At 35.8% G+C, this 17,404-nt stretch overlaps 1 protein-coding gene across 4 annotated transcripts in view; it reads left to right on the forward strand.

The window, feature by feature from the left end:
- LOC120302794 (tRNA (cytosine(38)-C(5))-methyltransferase-like) overlaps positions 1–17,404 on the forward strand; it is a 231,552-nt gene that overhangs the window by 199,223 nt on the left and 14,925 nt on the right. For 3 of the 4 annotated variants that reach the window (XR_005555217.1, XM_039331729.1, XM_039331730.1), the window contains exons 57-60: positions 4,327–4,476; positions 6,284–6,469; positions 10,970–11,099; positions 11,837–12,054. Coding sequence is in view for 3 of the 4 variants with exons in the window: in XM_039331729.1 (XP_039187663.1) it covers positions 4,327–4,476; positions 6,284–6,469; positions 10,970–11,099; positions 11,837–12,054 (684 nt within the window). In the remaining variant the exon portion in view is untranslated. Of the gene's footprint in view, positions 1–4,326; positions 4,477–6,283; positions 6,470–10,969; positions 11,100–11,836; positions 12,055–17,404 lie in introns of those variants that run through there. The other variant, XM_039331731.1, reaches the window with a different exon arrangement.

Raw genomic sequence — 17,404 nt, forward strand, 5'->3', positions numbered from 1 at the left:
AAAGTTGGAATTGATTTATTGAACTTTTTAGTCCCACCCAGTCTTCCGTTACCACTGCAGCCACACCCACCCAATGGGCCATGCCCACCCAATGGGCCACCCCCAGCCAATGGGCCATGCCTACCCGGCACCTGATGATACATAAGTAGGTTTTGGGTTGTAGTTTGGGCACTCGGTCTCTAAAAGGTTCACCATCACTGCTTTATAGTATCCAGCCAAGAGATATTAAAGCATCCCTTTCTTCTTTTTCCACTGATCTCTCCCAACTAACTCGAGTGAATTAGTTCTCATGACATAGGCAGTTGGGTTGACCTGGAATCCCATTTATTTCTTCCCTAGCAGATAAGAAGAACTCTGAGATCTGTCATTTTTTAAAAATTCTGTTCGAAGGGTGGATTCTAAACCATCAAATTTATTTGAAATAAAAGGATGACATTCATATCCCCATAACATTCAGTCCATACAAAGTCTTTTATCTGTGCTTTTGCCTTCACATTAATCTCATATAAAATAGTATAATTGAATTTAAGTCCCATTAAAAATTGCTAAAAACTAATATAGTTACACTGGAAAGAGCTACAAAAATGTGTGTTACTGAGCTGATAGCTCTACCTCCCCCCACCCAAAGATTGTTCAAATAAATATTGTTTAAATGTTCTAGAATGCTGCATGGTTAAATCAGAAACAAAACTAAGTTGAGATCTTGCTAGCTTTGCTGTTGGTATTGAGTGGTTTCACTATGTAACCCTAGGGTAAATGAAATGCACATGTCAGGGCCTTTCCAATTATTTTTCTCATAGGATCATAATATATAGCAGTGGTGGCGAACCTATGGCATGTGTGCCAGAGGCAGCACTCAGAGCCCTCTCTGTGGGCACGCACACCATGCCCTGGAGATGGCAACCATCCCTCTTCAACAAGCCATCTGCTAACTTGCTGAGGTCCCATATGGCCGGATGCAAACCACGCATAGCTGGTTTCCCTCCCCCCATCCCATTCCTTCTGGCCTCACATGCTCTCCTTTTCCTGGGCACGACCTACTGAATCACCTCCTCAACTGTCAACCGGCCGTTCAGCTAAGAGGCGGCTTCTCTGAACTGCTGGCGACAGACTGTGGAGCCCCAGAGTGTGCTGGTCGAGCGGCCGGCAGGCTGTGGCTGCTGACGGACACTTCGGACCCCATTCACTTGCTGGCCTCTGTGTGCGGGGGCCAATGGTGTCAGGCAGCAGCCACCCCGGCCCCTGCCTCGCCTTGCCCTGCGACAATGGCATCCCCGTCCTGCCTCGCCTCAACCCGCAGGATGAGTCTCCTGCCCACCGCCCCTCCTGCCAGAGACCCCCTGGATCTCGCCCAACCCTGCCCGGCCTCCACGGGCGTCCCTCCCCACAAGCAACATCGAGGTGACCATACCCACCTTGGCCACACCCACCCAGTCTGCCATTACCACAGCCACACCCACCCAGTGGGCCACACCCACCTGGCACCCGGCGATAAATAATTGTTTTGGGTTGCAGTTTGGGCACTCGGTCTCTAAAAGATTCACCATCACTGATATATAGCTATGAACTGAGATACTGACTTGATGTACAGATGCAGGCTTATTGCATAATTGATCCATGTTGATATGGTAATTCTTGGTCAAACTGTATCATAAGAAATCAAATCCAGGAGCGTTTAGATGTCCAGGACATCTGATAATAATTTAGTAGATATGTCATAAATAAATTGGTAAATAACCCTGTCCAAAGTTGTCTGTGTTTCAGTAATGCATAATTATATGAATTTAATCTGGTACTGCCAGCAATATATGAATTTGGCTATTCATTAAATCCAGCACCAAGACATGATAAAAGCTAGGTTAAGTTTCTATTCCCAAAACTTACTGACACATGATGTAGGATCCTAGAGTATAAGTGTATTGGTAGTTGCTTACAAAGAGTCTGCTGCAGATATCTGCAGGGCCTGATTTATGGAATCTGCTTAGATTCTTCCAAAACTTGTCTTTTGTGAGGCTGTTTCAATGCTGCACAAGTAAAGCTATTTTCCATGATGAGGCATGGAGGTGATCCTGTTTTCAAAGAAAAAGCAATTCCTGTTGCTTTGATGGCCTTCTGAAAAACATAAAGCAGCAGGAGGCAGCAAAGCAATTTTGCTTTGTTCTTTACAGTGAGGCAAGTTACTTTATAAAGTAGCTCTAAATGAGAGCTTTTCTTGAGTCTTCTTAAAAGCAAATCACCCATATAAATCCCATAACTAAATGTGGCTGTCGTTCTCTTTCCAGGGATGGACAACTTGAAAACCCAAGATCAGCTTCAGTACAGTTAAAAGTATTTATTTCTTCACCACATAGCAAATGACCAAAATTATCATAGCCTTGGATTATACAAATAGTACAATACTGCTAATTAAACCAAAATGTAATAGTAATGGGACATGACCCAATTATATACTGTTCTCAGTTGCATCTCTGGCAGATGATTTATATAACTGAAAACAATTGGAATTATACAATGTGCAAGAAGCAACTTTTTTGCTTAGCCTCTTTTAATATAATTGAAAACTAATTTCATATTCAAAGCAGCCCCTCCCATTGTTTTACTAAAGCAGGATATTCATAGTTATATTGAAAGTGACCTAAATAACTGATACCAACATCAACTTCCTTCAGCATCTCTAAAAGTTACAGACTAGAAAGCCATTAATAATTTTTTTAGAATACATAAATATATAATATAATAAAAAGGACTCCCAAAACAATGTCCTTCCCTCCCAGAAAAAAAGGAAAAAACATTTCTTGCATTAAAAAATACAATAAATATTCCAATAAGTTTATTTCAACTCTACATTCTTCTGAAAAGAATTAGTTGTTTCAATGCAGGATTTTTTCTTTTTCTGGCAAATGAAATAAAACCCCAGCTTTCCACTCTAGAAGACTTAGAGGATGAATGGGTGAATAGAGAGACCTCAGCATAGCAACCACATCAGTCATCTGCTCTTGAGTCAAATGATTCCTATTGCCTCATGACAGACTGAAGTTGTTGATACAGATTCATGTGAGACTCATCTTTAACTGTCTAGTTCATATATATCAGTAAGAAGTAGCCTTTATTTCCTTTTTTGTTTTGCTTTGTTTTGCTCCTTTGAGTCACTTGACTCCTGTCAAGTGCCTGGGCATCTGGTAACTCCTTGCAATTTTCTTAGCAAGATTTTGGAAGTGGTCTGCATTTCCTCTTACCTAGGTCTGAGAAAGAATGACTGCCCAAGGGTCACCCAGCTAGCTTTGGGTCTAAGGCAGGACTAGAACTCATTGTCTCCTGGTTTCTAACCTGATGCCTTAGCCAGTACATCAAAGTGGCTGTTATTATTCCATTAGATAGACTTAATTACTATAATACTAAAATTCTTGGTAAGCAAAGCAAACTTAAGCATTGCTTTATTGGACAACATTTGTGTAAATAATAAACTATCAAACTTGAAACAAACCATCACATTCCAGATGTTCTGTGGAACCATTTTGGATCAGCTATGGTTTGGCAGAACCAAAACCCACAGTGCTTCAATGGGCTTCAAAAAAATATTGAAGACATAGGATGAAGTCTTTTCAATTAGATTTCAGTTGAAAAAAAATTGGATGGGGAAACATCTCATTGGTTTTATCTATCTGTTATCTTCCTTGGGGCTAGGAAGATGTTGGGGTAGAGAGGATGCTGTGAGATACTGAGCAGAAAAGCAGGATGAAACACACTAGTCTTACTCTTCCCACCATCTTTTACCATTTTTCCTGTTCCCCTTGTTGAAGCCTTTCTGTTTAGAACAGCCCCCGTTTATTCTGTACATAGACCAAAACAGTCTCATTTTAGTCTTTGCACCAACCCAAATGTGGGAAACATGTATGTTTTTGTTGAAACTTAAAGCATTTGAAAAAATTGTTTAATGAATACAGTGGTTAGCACATCCTGCACTTCTTCCCCCTAATTTTAAAAATAAAAAAATATTTTAGATATCTTTGAAAATAATAATAATAACAATAATAATAATAGTAATAATAATAATAAAAGTTGGAAGGGACCTTGGAGGTCGTCTAGTCCAACCCCCTGCTCAGGCAGGAAACCCTATACCATTTCAGACAAATGGCTGTCCAGTCTCTTCTTTAAAACTTCCAGTGTTGGAGCATTCACCACTTCTGGATACAGGTTGTTCCACTGGTTAATTGTTCCACCCTTATAATCAGAAATTTTGGCCTTGTGAAGCTTAGTAGTTTTCTTCTTTTAAATTATTTTTCAGTACAATTAATTGGATTTCTGGGATCCTATATTTTCTTGCAGGTTGTGGAGCAAATATGACGGCATCATCTGGTCGCATTGTTTCTCCTAATTTCCCTGGTGAATATGACAACAACTTGACCTGCAATTATTTTTTAGAGGCAGGACCTCAGGATGTTGTAATTCTAAACTTTGAACATTTTGACCTGCAGTGTAAGTGGCCAAGATTTTAATTTTACATTTTAGTAATTAATATATGAAGATATATATTCATTTTTAAGAATCAATAGCAAGTGTGCAAGTGAACCAAAATGAAAAGTTATGTAAGATTACTCCATATGAAATCATCAAACTGTCAGTAACATGTCAAAGCCATGGCATAATTTTCATTAAAAGTGGTAATTCAATCTATTAAATATTTTTACTTTGAGTAATTTAAAAGGATTTCCTCAGCAGCCTAGCTGGGGAGGGGCTATGAATTTTATATTATTTTTATTTGATAATAATACTGATTACGGGGGGGTCACAAATGTGTGCACGTGTTTGTGTGTGTGTGTGGATTTGTAAAAAAATGTATATAACTATGCAAGCATTGGTATCTGTTGATGAGTGAGTGTATATTTAAAATACCTGTGAAATAAATCCTAAGTACTATGTTTAATGGAACTTATTCTTAGGTCAGTCCATCAAAGGTCTAGCATTTCAAATGAAGTATAAATGGATTAATTCTTTAAAAATTAAGACAGTATTGCTTTATATTCTTAATATTCTTCTTTAATGTGGTCTTTCTGCAGTTGTGACTAAACCATCAGTTTTATTTATTATCTGTGTTGCAAGATTTGATTGCTTAATAGTACCATAGTTCAAAATATTTGAGCTTCTTCTACTATGAAAGATATTTTCAGGGAACATAATTCTTCTCTGAAAACAAGTACAAAGAGTAAGAGAGCTTGCTAAAAACAAGCATTTTAAACATATGCCTGTGGAATTCCAAAATAACTGTTGTTAATTTGTCTCTATCCACAAAGAAAGATTGCCCTCCCCTTTTCAAGTGTTATAGAAGTAAACAAAAATTACTCCCTTCTAAGAAGTCTTCCATACCAGAATATTTTATTTGTTTTCCAATACATTATTCTTTCTTTATTACTTCTTTAGGCTAAATGTTTTCTTTAAAACCTCATTCACATCCCATTATTTTAGCTTTCCCCAAGCTAGTGTGTGTGGGAGTGCAAAATAGCTCCTGCAATTCCCAGCCAGTATGACTAAAAGCACAAAAATTATCTACACTTCCTGACTTTTTTCTGAAAAGTACATTTCAAGCTGGGTTTGGTTAAAGTGCAAACTATTCTGAGCCTTAAACACTAAATCGCTTTCTCTTTAATTTATGAATATTTGAGGCAGTAAAACTATGATATGGCAAGAAATGTTCATCAGTATGTTTTATTCTCTGTTACATCACAGTCTTTAAGTGCTTAAGGTCCATTTTCAACAACATTACTTGTGACTGTTCCACTGAAAACACTGGATCACAAGTTAGTTGTATGACTAATTTCTGTGGCAATCAATTATTAGAAATATAGGATTGAGCTTCTGAAAAAAAAATATTACATGAATGTTACTTATTTAGTAATATTCTTCTGTTTTCGTAAATTATGTTTTTGAGGTCTCATTTGTTCTCTTTCTACCTTTCACAATATATGTCCATGTATTAAAAATGGACATTAAAGACAAACATATGGACCTAATTGTATGGCACACAAATTCTTAATTTACATATTTGGATATGGGAGGACCAAGCTCTTTCAATCATATGAAGCCCCTTCATATAATTAAGACACAAAGAAGCCTTTTTAAAATGGAAAATGTACTTCATTTATTTTATTCCTTACTGCAGTTGGTTTATTAGTAATGATCACTAATCATTACTATAAACTTGACTTCTATAATATGGGTGGAAAGAAGCATTAGAATAGGTGATAAATAGATCAACAAGATATTGATAAACTGTTCTCCATTTCAGCTCACAGTGTTTTGGAATATTGTGCTTTTGATGGAGTGAAGATTTTTAAAAGGAATGCAATTGTTCAGACACTTTGTGGAAATAAAATCCCTAGTCCTATCAGCATTGTTGGATCTACCCTGTTAAATTTCTACACAGACTCTCATATTGTTGGCACTGGATTTTTGATCGCTTATAGAGTAATCCGTGAGTAGCCACAAATATAGCACTTTGAGTAATCTGTGGGTAGGCACAAATTTAGCATTTTGAAAATAAACAATCAAATGTTTATAAGAGGTTACAAATTCATATCATTAATGGGTTTTTCTAAATAAGAAAGGAGACCAAGATGTTAAAGGGAACTGGGACCAAAGATTAATCCATGCAACCTCTATATGCAACTCTAAATTTTGAACTTTGTTTCAGAAGTAAGTCTCTTTAGCTCTCAACTTTAAATATGGGTAAACTTTCTGAATATGTAATTATTAATCTTGTCACTATGCTTTATTTCATAAAGACAACTGCACTGTTGTTAGTTGTATACATACAGCATTGACCAACTGTCAAATTATTAGTTAATAAGACAGTCTTAATTCTATTTTTGTATTGCTTTTTTAATGGGCTCAATTTTAAAAAATAACTATATCTCCCAAAATGTCCTTGAAATCTGTTTCACATTACAGAAACTATTGATACATTTTCCTCTTTAAAATTCTTCCTTTTTAAGGAATAATGAACTTAATTGTTAAAGCCTGATGCAGCCTATTTTTAAGTTGCAATTTCAGCACACAGTAAACCTAAAGCAGAGGTTTAACAATTTTTATCTAATATAGTGGTACTACAGTTTATGTTACTGAAGTAATCATTGACTTATAGCGATCATTCTGAACATAGAAAGACAATCAACAAAAGACCCTTTCTTACTGATCCGACAATGGATAAGTAACACAAAATTCCAACACTCTGCCTAGCCCAGCATTTGTACTTAATGAGGCATTACATAGAGTGGAGCTTCTTGTAAATCGAGAATGCATTTTTCCAGACTGATTTCATCCCATTAACTTCTAACAGTATAAAACTGTATGACAAAGAAATTTACCGTACAAACAATTCATACTATAGCTTTTTTTAAAAAAGGAATATGTATTCTGGGACTTTATTAAATGTTACTAACCTGCCATAAATGCTTTGCTTGTAGGCTCAAGCAAAAACATTCAGCTTAATTTGCTTTCCATTCACAAAACAAGATTGTAATAACAATGGCAGACTGTACTTGAACTCAAGTTCAATTTGAGTTGATAAATTGGTAAATTTCCTCAATAATCCCCATATGTGTCTTTAAAATAGTATTAACACAACTCTGGAAAAATCTTATATGGATATTGTTTTCTTAATTTCTGTTTTGATATAAGTGGAGGGGGGGAGGGAGTATTTTAAAGGCAACAGCAAAGTAGGGTAAGTGAAACATATTGCTTTCTCTTTCATCCCAGAAATAGACTAGGCTAGGGTTACCAAATCTGGGTTGCAAAAATCAATCAACCATAAGATGGCAGCAAAGAGTTAAAGCATTCTTTATCTTTTTGCTGCTATCTGGTAATTATCTGCTTTTTGCAACCCACATCTGGCAGCCCTGGTTGGGAGGGGGGAACATCAGGGCAATAAAAGTGATTCAATCAGTCTTCTGTGACATGATTTTTTTCAGATATTTTGGGGCTCTTTTTTCTTTAAATTCCTAGACAACATAGACAAAGATAATACCGGCTTGAAGTGATAGGCAATGGGGATGCTGAGAAGAAGAAGAGCAAATGAGTGTCCAAAGCACTCACTTTAACAATGAGATTATAGAGTAGAGGTAGAGAAGTGAGGTAAAGCAGATGGAAGAGGTGATTAGAGTAAGCAAGCCAGAAATTTTAGATGAGAAGAAGCAACAAACAGTTCAAAGTGGGAACCAGCTTAGTGGAGGTGGTGAAGCTAATTTGAACATTCTATAGCAATCTTTCTCAACCTTGGCAACTTGAAGATGTCAAAGTTGAGAAACACTTATTTAGTCAAAGATCAAAAAGATTTGTTCTTTTCTGCTGATGGCGACTTCTCAGGCAGTGTTCCTATTATGTATTTTTTCTGTGTCTAAATGTCAGTCTTGACTCTAATTGACAGCAACTGGTCCAAAATCATCCATATGGCTTCATGCCTAAAGTATAATGAGAGCTCATGACCTCCAGCTTTCCAACTCAGTGCCTTTAACCACTACATCAAACTAGTTCTCCTTTTAATGCAGGTAAATATATATGACAGCCAGTTTGGTCTAATGATGAAGGCACTGGTCTAGAAAGCGGAAGATTGTGAGTTCTAGTCTCACCTTAGCCATGAAAGCCAGCTAGGTGGCCATGGGTCAGTCACTCTCTTTCAGCTCAACTCACCATACAGGGTTGTTGTTCTGGGGAAAATAGGAGCGTTTGTTAGGTACATTTGCTGTTTTGAGTTATCTGAGTTAAAAATAATAAACAAAGAAATAAATATATAAATTTGAAGCTGGTAACAAATGTGGAACTACTATTTCATTTATCAAAAAAGCAGATTAGAAAATGCATTCTCTTTGATAAAAAGCCACTGCCTATGAACATAAACAATCTTTGTTCAAAGTAAGTTACTCTAATAGCCAATGGCTAGATCAAATAACAACAAAGTGTGACAATATTCATTTACACTTGAAAAAGTCTTTCATAACTCACTCAAATTGGTTGCTGTTTGACCTTTGATTTTATGACATTTTATGACTAGAAGCTTTTTATTAAATTGGTTGTTCCCTCCAAAGCAGATTCCAGCAATTAACATTGTTGCTGATCAGCTTTATTCTTAACAAGTTAAAAAAAAGTGGCTGTGTATATTTGCTTGCTTATTAAGAATTCTGTTCTCTTATTTTTTAAGTTTTAAGTCCTTTAATTCCAAGCAGTCCAAACTGTTTTCAATAGATTACCCTACCCTATTACAGCTGAAAATGGAGACAGAAAGCCGGGATAGCCATTGTCCTTAAAAGAGTTTTTGCAAATGTTTTTGACTAATGTGATGACTACTCTTTAGAACTTGGATAGTTGTGGGTTCCAGCCATTTGTCAAGAGGGCCAAAGTGTGACTTGCCAAGTCAAGATTATAAAACAGAATACAATTACTGAGTTGTAAAACAGGAAATAAAGCTTTATGTCTTGGACTTGGCAAGTCATTATGGGAATGTACTATGCTTGCTTGAATGTACTATGGCTTCTACTATTGCAAGTTATTAAGTGGATCTCGAAGCAGAGAACATTTAACATTCACCTTAAAAAATTCATGCAATTAGAAAATCATTCAACTGTGCCTCTTTTGAAAACTTAAAACCTGCTACTGCTCCCAGCCAAAGGACTGACTGTATATAAAGGCATTCCCAGAAATTGTATAAATAAGCAGGGAGATAGGAAATATTCAACAGCAAACCATTTAAAATGGTCATTTCAACCCAAATGAAGCTACATCATTTTTCCAATGATTAAGGAAAGTCTTCTTTTGCTCCATCTCTAACTAAATCTGGATTGTTCAGAACATGAATCATACATGGTCTCTGGCAAATACAATACAGCACATATTTCCCATTGAGAATTTTTGCATTAGCCCCTTCTTTATAATATTTTCTCATTTACTGAAAACTTTAATTTTCACAGATTTTCAGCTTACAATTTATTTCTTGTATGTGTGTATCTAAATAATGAGATATCTTCTTAATTGTTGGTATGATTTCTTACATTTTATATGGATCAATTTTTTTGTAACTTAAGTACTTTTATTGTTAACTGTACTTTATTTCTAAAAACTTATCTTAAGTACTTGTTTGTTGGTTTAACTGGAAAGGCAAAATAAAAGGGCTGTGATTAAGATGTTGAGATTCAACCTCCCTGTAAATCATGACATTCACAGGCTGCTATTGTCAGTTACTCATTCTAGCTGGTTTGTTTCATGGTGGTTTTGAGGATTATCAGTACTCCTATAGCACAGGCAGAATATATATATTATAATAAACAGAATTATAAATATCTCTACAATGTTATACCTCTCCAAAAGTTAAGTTGATTTAAATTAATACATTATTCCTGACTAAATTTTCACATTTGTTTTAATGTAACTGATGGGGACGACAGAGAATGAGATGGCTGGATGGAGTCACTGAAGCAGTAGGTGTGAACTTAAATGGACTCCAGAAGATGGTAGAGGACAGGAAGACCTGGAGGAACACTGTCCATGGGGTCGCGATGGGTCAGACACGACTTCACAATTACCAACAACAACAAACTGATGCACAGCTGAAAAAAAAAAGAGAACAAATTGTGGTCTTTAAGATTAAACAATTTTATTATGTCATTAATTTATCCCATCATCAGATCCACAGATAACTTCATTTAGATCTACTAATGGTTAATGTCTTTTTGTTTGTGCCTTCAAGTCACTTCTGACAACTGACGAGTCCGTGCAGTTTTCTTGGGTTACATTTTTCAGAAATGTTAATCTAGGATTTATAATAAATGCTTGCATCTGTGAATAACTAAAAACTTCCAAACAAAATACCAAAAAATAGAATTGTTCCAGTGCATATATGTACTACATATGTGACTATTTGGCAAACATGTTTCTTGGAAAATTGTAAGAGTCATAATTTTTAATTTCTCTCTTTTTATCAAAGCTTGTGGTGGTACTTTTAATGTCTCCAGGGGCAAAATCAAAAGTCCTACATATTCATTCACCAAATATCATCACAATATGAACTGTTCATACCACATAACTGTTGGAAACAACAAAATAGTGGCACTCAAGTACGTAAGTCAAAAGCAATTTTTAGTGAACCATCATTGTTTGGGGGGAAAAGATGCTTAGTAAAAATCAGGTTTTGTTTTTTTAACAAGTAACCTACTAAGAGTTTCCTATAATTATGGTAAAACTGTACTGATCGTTGAACTCAAATAAAAAAAGCAATATTACCCAGGGTCTTTCCATAAAATTATCAATTTTGAGGTTATAGCCAGTATCATAGGGCAGAGGAACCTGTTGCACTCTTGATTCGGCCCAGTTACCACTCTCTGTATCCTTCAACTGTAGTCAAACTAATACTTTCTAGGAATATTAGCCATATTTGGCGAGCTACAAGTTCTTCATTTTGGATTTATTATTGCTATCACCCCAAAAATCTTATATAGCACAAAGCTGCACCAGGATACTTTTGTGGCTCAGGTAGCTTATACTGCAGATATAAAATATATCATGCTTTAGTCTTTTCTAATTTAGGTGTTCTTTAAACACCTCATTTAAAATGCTTATTCAGAACCCTCACAAATAGGTACTAGTTACCAAACCTATATCAGTTGCAGGCAGAGCTTTTTTTGTCATAGAATGCCCAGATGGAGTTCCAGCACCTTTTTTGGATGGAACCTTGTAGGGTAGGCAAGGCAGGTTGTATGACATGTGTGAGTTCCGGCACCTTTTTTTTTTAAACAAAAAAAGCACTGGTTGCAAGTATTATTTTGCATAGATGTGTGTTAAATCTTCTTTATAGATTCAACAGCTTTCACCTTGACGTCTCTTCATCTTGTCTCGGAGACTACGTTGCAGTGTATAATGGTCCAAACATTGCTTCGCCACTACTTGGGAAATTCTGTGGTGCAATCCTTCCTTCTCCTATCAAGAGTTCCTCAAACAACTTGCTCCTAATATTTAGGACAGATGCCTTTGGAGCTGCCAATGGATGGGAAGCATCTTTCAGAGAGACAATAGGTAAAATTATATTTATATGAAGAGCATGCTAAGTACAATCAACTGTTATGAAATTGCTCACCTCTTAATGGTTACAGAGTCATCAGGTCAAAGTAGTTGATCTGTAGGCAATCTGTTGCATGAAGCAAGGAAAGGCAGAGAGAGACAATAGGAAGTATCTAAAGAATAAGTGTGTCAGAGGGAAGAAATAGTATCACCTGGCTTGTCTTTATTCCTATTCTATAAATATTATTTTTAAAAACAGAGAACAAAATGCAAAACAAAAGATATACTTGCAGTCTTGTTTGTTTGTTTGTTTTTCAAAATTCTAGGCTATAATAAATTACTGGTTGGCTTAATATTTAAACATGATTAAACTAAAATGTCTCAAGATGGGTGTCTTCTGAAAAGAAAAAAACAAAAGACCCCTACAATCTTCCTAACCCAAGGCCTTAAAAAAAACAGCTAAAATTTTTAATGCTCTTTAAAGACAGAGAATATGGAAGCCATACAAATCTCAGGATACTATTCCAGAGGTCAAGAACTGCAGTAATGAAGGTCTGCCTGCTGGATATCGCTAGAAAGCACTGCCTAATGAAGAAAACAAGAGAGAGCCAATTCTGCCAGATTATGCAAAAATCATGGGAAACTATTGATTCCCATAATAACTAGGCCTTATGCCATGTTGAGTTTAAAGGTGATAAACTGTACCCTGACTTGCACCCAGAATCCAATTAATAAGCAATGAATCTTAGATGTTTCATTAGCGTGGCATGCTTGCCCCTCATTGCTTGTGACACTGTGTTCTGTATGAGCTATGGTTTCCAAATAGTTTTCAAGGGCAGCTCATATAGAGAACATTCCTTATAAATGACCATAAGAAAAGTCTTTCAGTCTTGGAAAGGCAGAAAACATTGCACCTTGAACATGTTCGCAGGCCCTTTGTTCATATTAAATAGAGAAGTGAAGATACTGAACCCCAAGACACCCCACAAATTAGGAGCATTGCACTTGACCTACAATATTTCCTACCAATGCTGACTGGAACTGGACATGGAGACATGAGACATGAGGAGAATCCTGCAACACTGTCCTCCCATTCCTGCAGTTGGCCCAGAAGACTATCATGTTTAGTAGTATCAAAAGCTGTTGAGGTCCTGGCTGCACCTCCGCTACAGATCTTTCACAAACATGAACAATACCGTCTGTGTTCTTGCTTCAATCTAAAACTCAACTCCAAAGTATCTAAATAATCTGTTTCTTCAGAATTTTTGTGTGATCAAATCACCTTCTCATTACCAAATCACCAAAAAGAAAAGGTTAAAGATAGGATGGAAGTTGCTTAATACATTCTTCTATCTCATAAGAAAAGACTATCAGGTGTACAAAATGGAATTAAGTATTAGATTACATATCAAATTATGATATTCAGATCAGAGGAAACTCATTTGAAGATCTTGCAGAAAAGCTTCATATTCATGGAGCATTTATTAGATCTAAGCCAAAGTTTTGGATTTTGCTCCCATGAAAGAATGTTGATTCTGAATTTAAAAATTAATTCTGGATAACATTAATGGAACAATTTTCAATCCAACCTTTCTGTAATACATTAATATCAAAATAATTAGCTAAAATAACACCTATCAAAACAGCTTGAAATAATCCTCTATTAGAGTTTAGAGAAAGTAGTAGTTCTTTACTGATTCTTAAAATCTGAAAAGGAAGCACTCCAGATTTGCTGACATAGAAAGCCTTTGTGGTGTAGCAGAACATAGTATTTGACTGAGTCATTGTAGCTCAGCCCTTCCCTACCCCCACATAGTTAGTAGCTGTTTTTAATTTCTATCAGACTGAAACAGAAGATATCTTTCTAAACTTGTGATTTTTGCCACAGACCATATTCTCACAGATATCTATCTTTTCCATGGATGTTATTAAGCATTTTTGAATTTGGTAATGCTTGAAAATATAGAATAAGGCTCCTCTTTTGAAGTGTGTCTCAACTGTATTCCCTCTGCTAAGGATACAACTTCCAGAATTTTCAATTATCATGTGAGGACGAAGTGTATTTTGACACATAAGAGTCAAAATAAATGAATTGTAATCCTGACTAAATTGTTGCAACATCACCCAGTCAAGAACAGTTTGAGATTCTTTGTTGAACCACTTGTTTCTCATCTGTATTATTTATTTTAAAAAGTCTGCTTAAATCTAAAATGGTTAAATCAAAACCTGGCATGTCAGTTTGAAAAAAATCTGCAAAAGAATTCTTTTCATTCCTAAATGCTTTTATTAGTAGTACAACATATGCTTAACTGGTTTGAAATGCAATTATTCACTAAAGGATAACCAGGGTTATTTGGTAAGTGAAATATATTAGTAAAGCAAGATAGAATAATATGATTAAAGTATTCTGTTTAATGTTGTTGGTATATTCAGATGAACTCTTGAAAGAGAAAAAACAGAAATGGTAATCTCATTTGGAGTAATCTAAACACTGATATGAAGAAGCTTCTCATCTTCATTAAGATCTTGACACAAACTATCTTACAATACTTGAAATAATTATGTTTTACCTGTGGTACATTTTATTGAGAGATGAGTCATTTGTAAATCTGAAAGTAAATGTGCACTAAGAGTCTGTCCCCTTGTTTCTCATAACTTAATGAAAACATTTTTATTTTAAACATCTGCTGGTAAATAAACATTGGCAGATGTTTCCATTGAAACATGTCTATGAAGAAAAAACAGTGTTCTTCAGGCTTCTATTTCTATTTAGAGCAAAGAACTAAATTATCCTAAGCATGATTCTATATTATAAAAACGTGCAATCTATGTCAAAAATGATACCATATTTTGCAAATAATATATCACAGTTAAGCTGTCATTTCATAATTTTGCTTCATAAGATTTGGTCTGCAGTTTGTTGCATATGTTGCATAATTTGAATATATATTTTTCTGGATGTGTATGGACATATGTATATCACTATTTTACTGTTTCTTATCCTTGGACATAATCACCCAGAATTGACTGGGTGATAACTTGTAAATTATCCATTGAGTTTTGGCTATACCGTTTTGGACTTGCTGCAGATATTTTTTCTCCAATAGCCTAAACTGATTGGATTATTATATTTTCTGGGAAAAAAACAGTAGGCTGAAAGATCAAAGTTAATAGGTATGTATAAGGAATGTACAAGATATATAATATGCAGGTGTGTACTAATGTATAATAGGTGTGTATGATAAATATATGAGATATTCAATGACAGAAAGAACTGGGTGTTATGGGAAGTGAATAGCAGCTAATACAGCATAAAACCTATAACACACCTGTCCCATACATCAGGGACCGGTTCCGTGGAGAAAGGTTTTTCTGCAGATTGGAGGGGGCATGGTTTTGTGTGCTGCCTGCATCCCATAGGTGGGACTTTGCTTAGTGCGGACCGGTTGCTGGCATGCTGCGGCCCTGTATGGATGCGCAGACCAGGAGTTGGGGACTCCTGCCGTAGACTCTCAAAAGGGAGTCTAGTCAACATGGACAACCTCAATATCCCCCCCCTCCAGCTCTTGAAGTAAGACTTTCTTGGACTCTTACTAATTTAATTGGCTGCTCTGTACAGGCTTTTTTTACTTCATGACTAAATCCAGGCTTGATTAAACAAACACAGTTGGACCATACTTGCATTATTTTATTTAAAAAATAAGTGGTAGGAATGTGATCCCTCAAACCATGACTTCATTGCTTTATGCCAAGAGCCTTATGGGTTATACTGGGAGCTTACCAAGTACATAGTCTACTTAGTGGAATGCTCAGGCTGTTTAAGTAATCCTAGTAAATTAATTAAACAATTAAATTTTAAATTAAATTGAGTTATAATTCAATGTTTATCATTTTATTTGCACAATTCACTTCAATAGGAGAGGATAGGCAATTACTGTATGCTGTTTCTACAAATCCATGTACACTTCTGATTGCATTCTTGGAATCATGTATTGCTGTGACTTAGCAGAAAATAAAGAAAAACTATGATGGGTGTTTCCTATCCTTTGGCTAGAATTGCTGTTATTTTCTTTCTCCTTTTCATTCAAAATGATCTTTTGTAATGCTTTAACTCTAGCCTTAAAAATGTTAATTTTGAGACATCTGAAGTCTGTCCAGAATCCAGATGTATTTGAGTCCATAGAGCTAATTTGGAACTGCTACTCCACCCTTTTCCTATTACAAAGAAATTATTTTTGAAAGTCATTTTTCCAGATGCTCATTTTCTGTGGGTTCCACCCTCATGTTTCCCTCTTCACTGCAACATCTCAAGAGAGCCCCCTGGTGTAGTGAGTACACTACACCAGTATTTCTGAACCTTGGCAGCCTGAACATGTGTGGATTTCAACTCCTAACAATTTTCCATCCTGCTTGGAGAATTCTGGGAGCTGAAGTCCACACATCTTCAAATTACCAAGGTTCAGAAACTCTGCTCAGAGCCTTGTTTGTCCAAGTTTCTTAGTAGTATTCTGCAAATCTTTTCTATATAGAATCTCTATCTGGTTGTTGTATACAAGTTGTGAAGGAACAAACAACGCTAGTGCAATGCAGTTCATCCTCCTATCAATATCATAACATTTCAAAGGAGTGATATGCACACACGCATATCACAGACAGGCTTCAAGCATAATCTTTATTTCAGGCCCTTGGAATATTAATAGTGATAAATGATTGATGCCCAGTAATATGTTTGAATGTGTGCCTGAAAACAACACAGATGAATTGTCGGAATAGCATTGTGGGAGGATAGAGTAATAGGGAGCAATTTAACCTGTTAACTTTCAATTAAATGATTTCAATGTTTTTGTCCCTCTTGGCAGCCATTTTTTGCCAGCCGTACCAAATATACCAAACAAGAAACATGACCAGATGAGCTAACTCTATTTTATTGTAAAGATACATTAACATAATCTTGCAAATCTAAAAATACTTCTCTCCATCAACCCCACCCCCGCTTCCCTTTGTCCTTTTACAGGCCCCAAATTAAGGAGGTCTCTCCTGACCTCTTACTGTGTCTGCATTCCAGCTGTCTTTTATATGACCAGTCCCTTGGCTGTGCTTCTTTACCCCATCTTGCAAGATCAGTCCTACAAATCATTGTATTTTCAGAAAATAATCTAATATGCTCTCCAATTTCTAAATCTGTTTACTCAGACAGAAAATACAGGAAAACCTTTGTAAAGAACACTACATTCCTGTAAAGCAAAAGGAATGTCTTTACTTTATTTTTGACTTTAGGCAGTCATTTAATTAGATCTTATCTAACCTCCTATGGTGAATAAAAATTACCTCCAGGCAATCAGGTATAATACTACAACTAAAGAAG

The sequence above is a fragment of the Crotalus tigris genome, unplaced genomic scaffold, assembly GCF_016545835.1.
Source record: "Crotalus tigris isolate CLP2741 ecotype Arizona unplaced genomic scaffold, ASM1654583v1 scf7180000024437.13266115, whole genome shotgun sequence".
Lineage (NCBI taxonomy): Eukaryota > Metazoa > Chordata > Lepidosauria > Squamata > Viperidae > Crotalus > Crotalus tigris.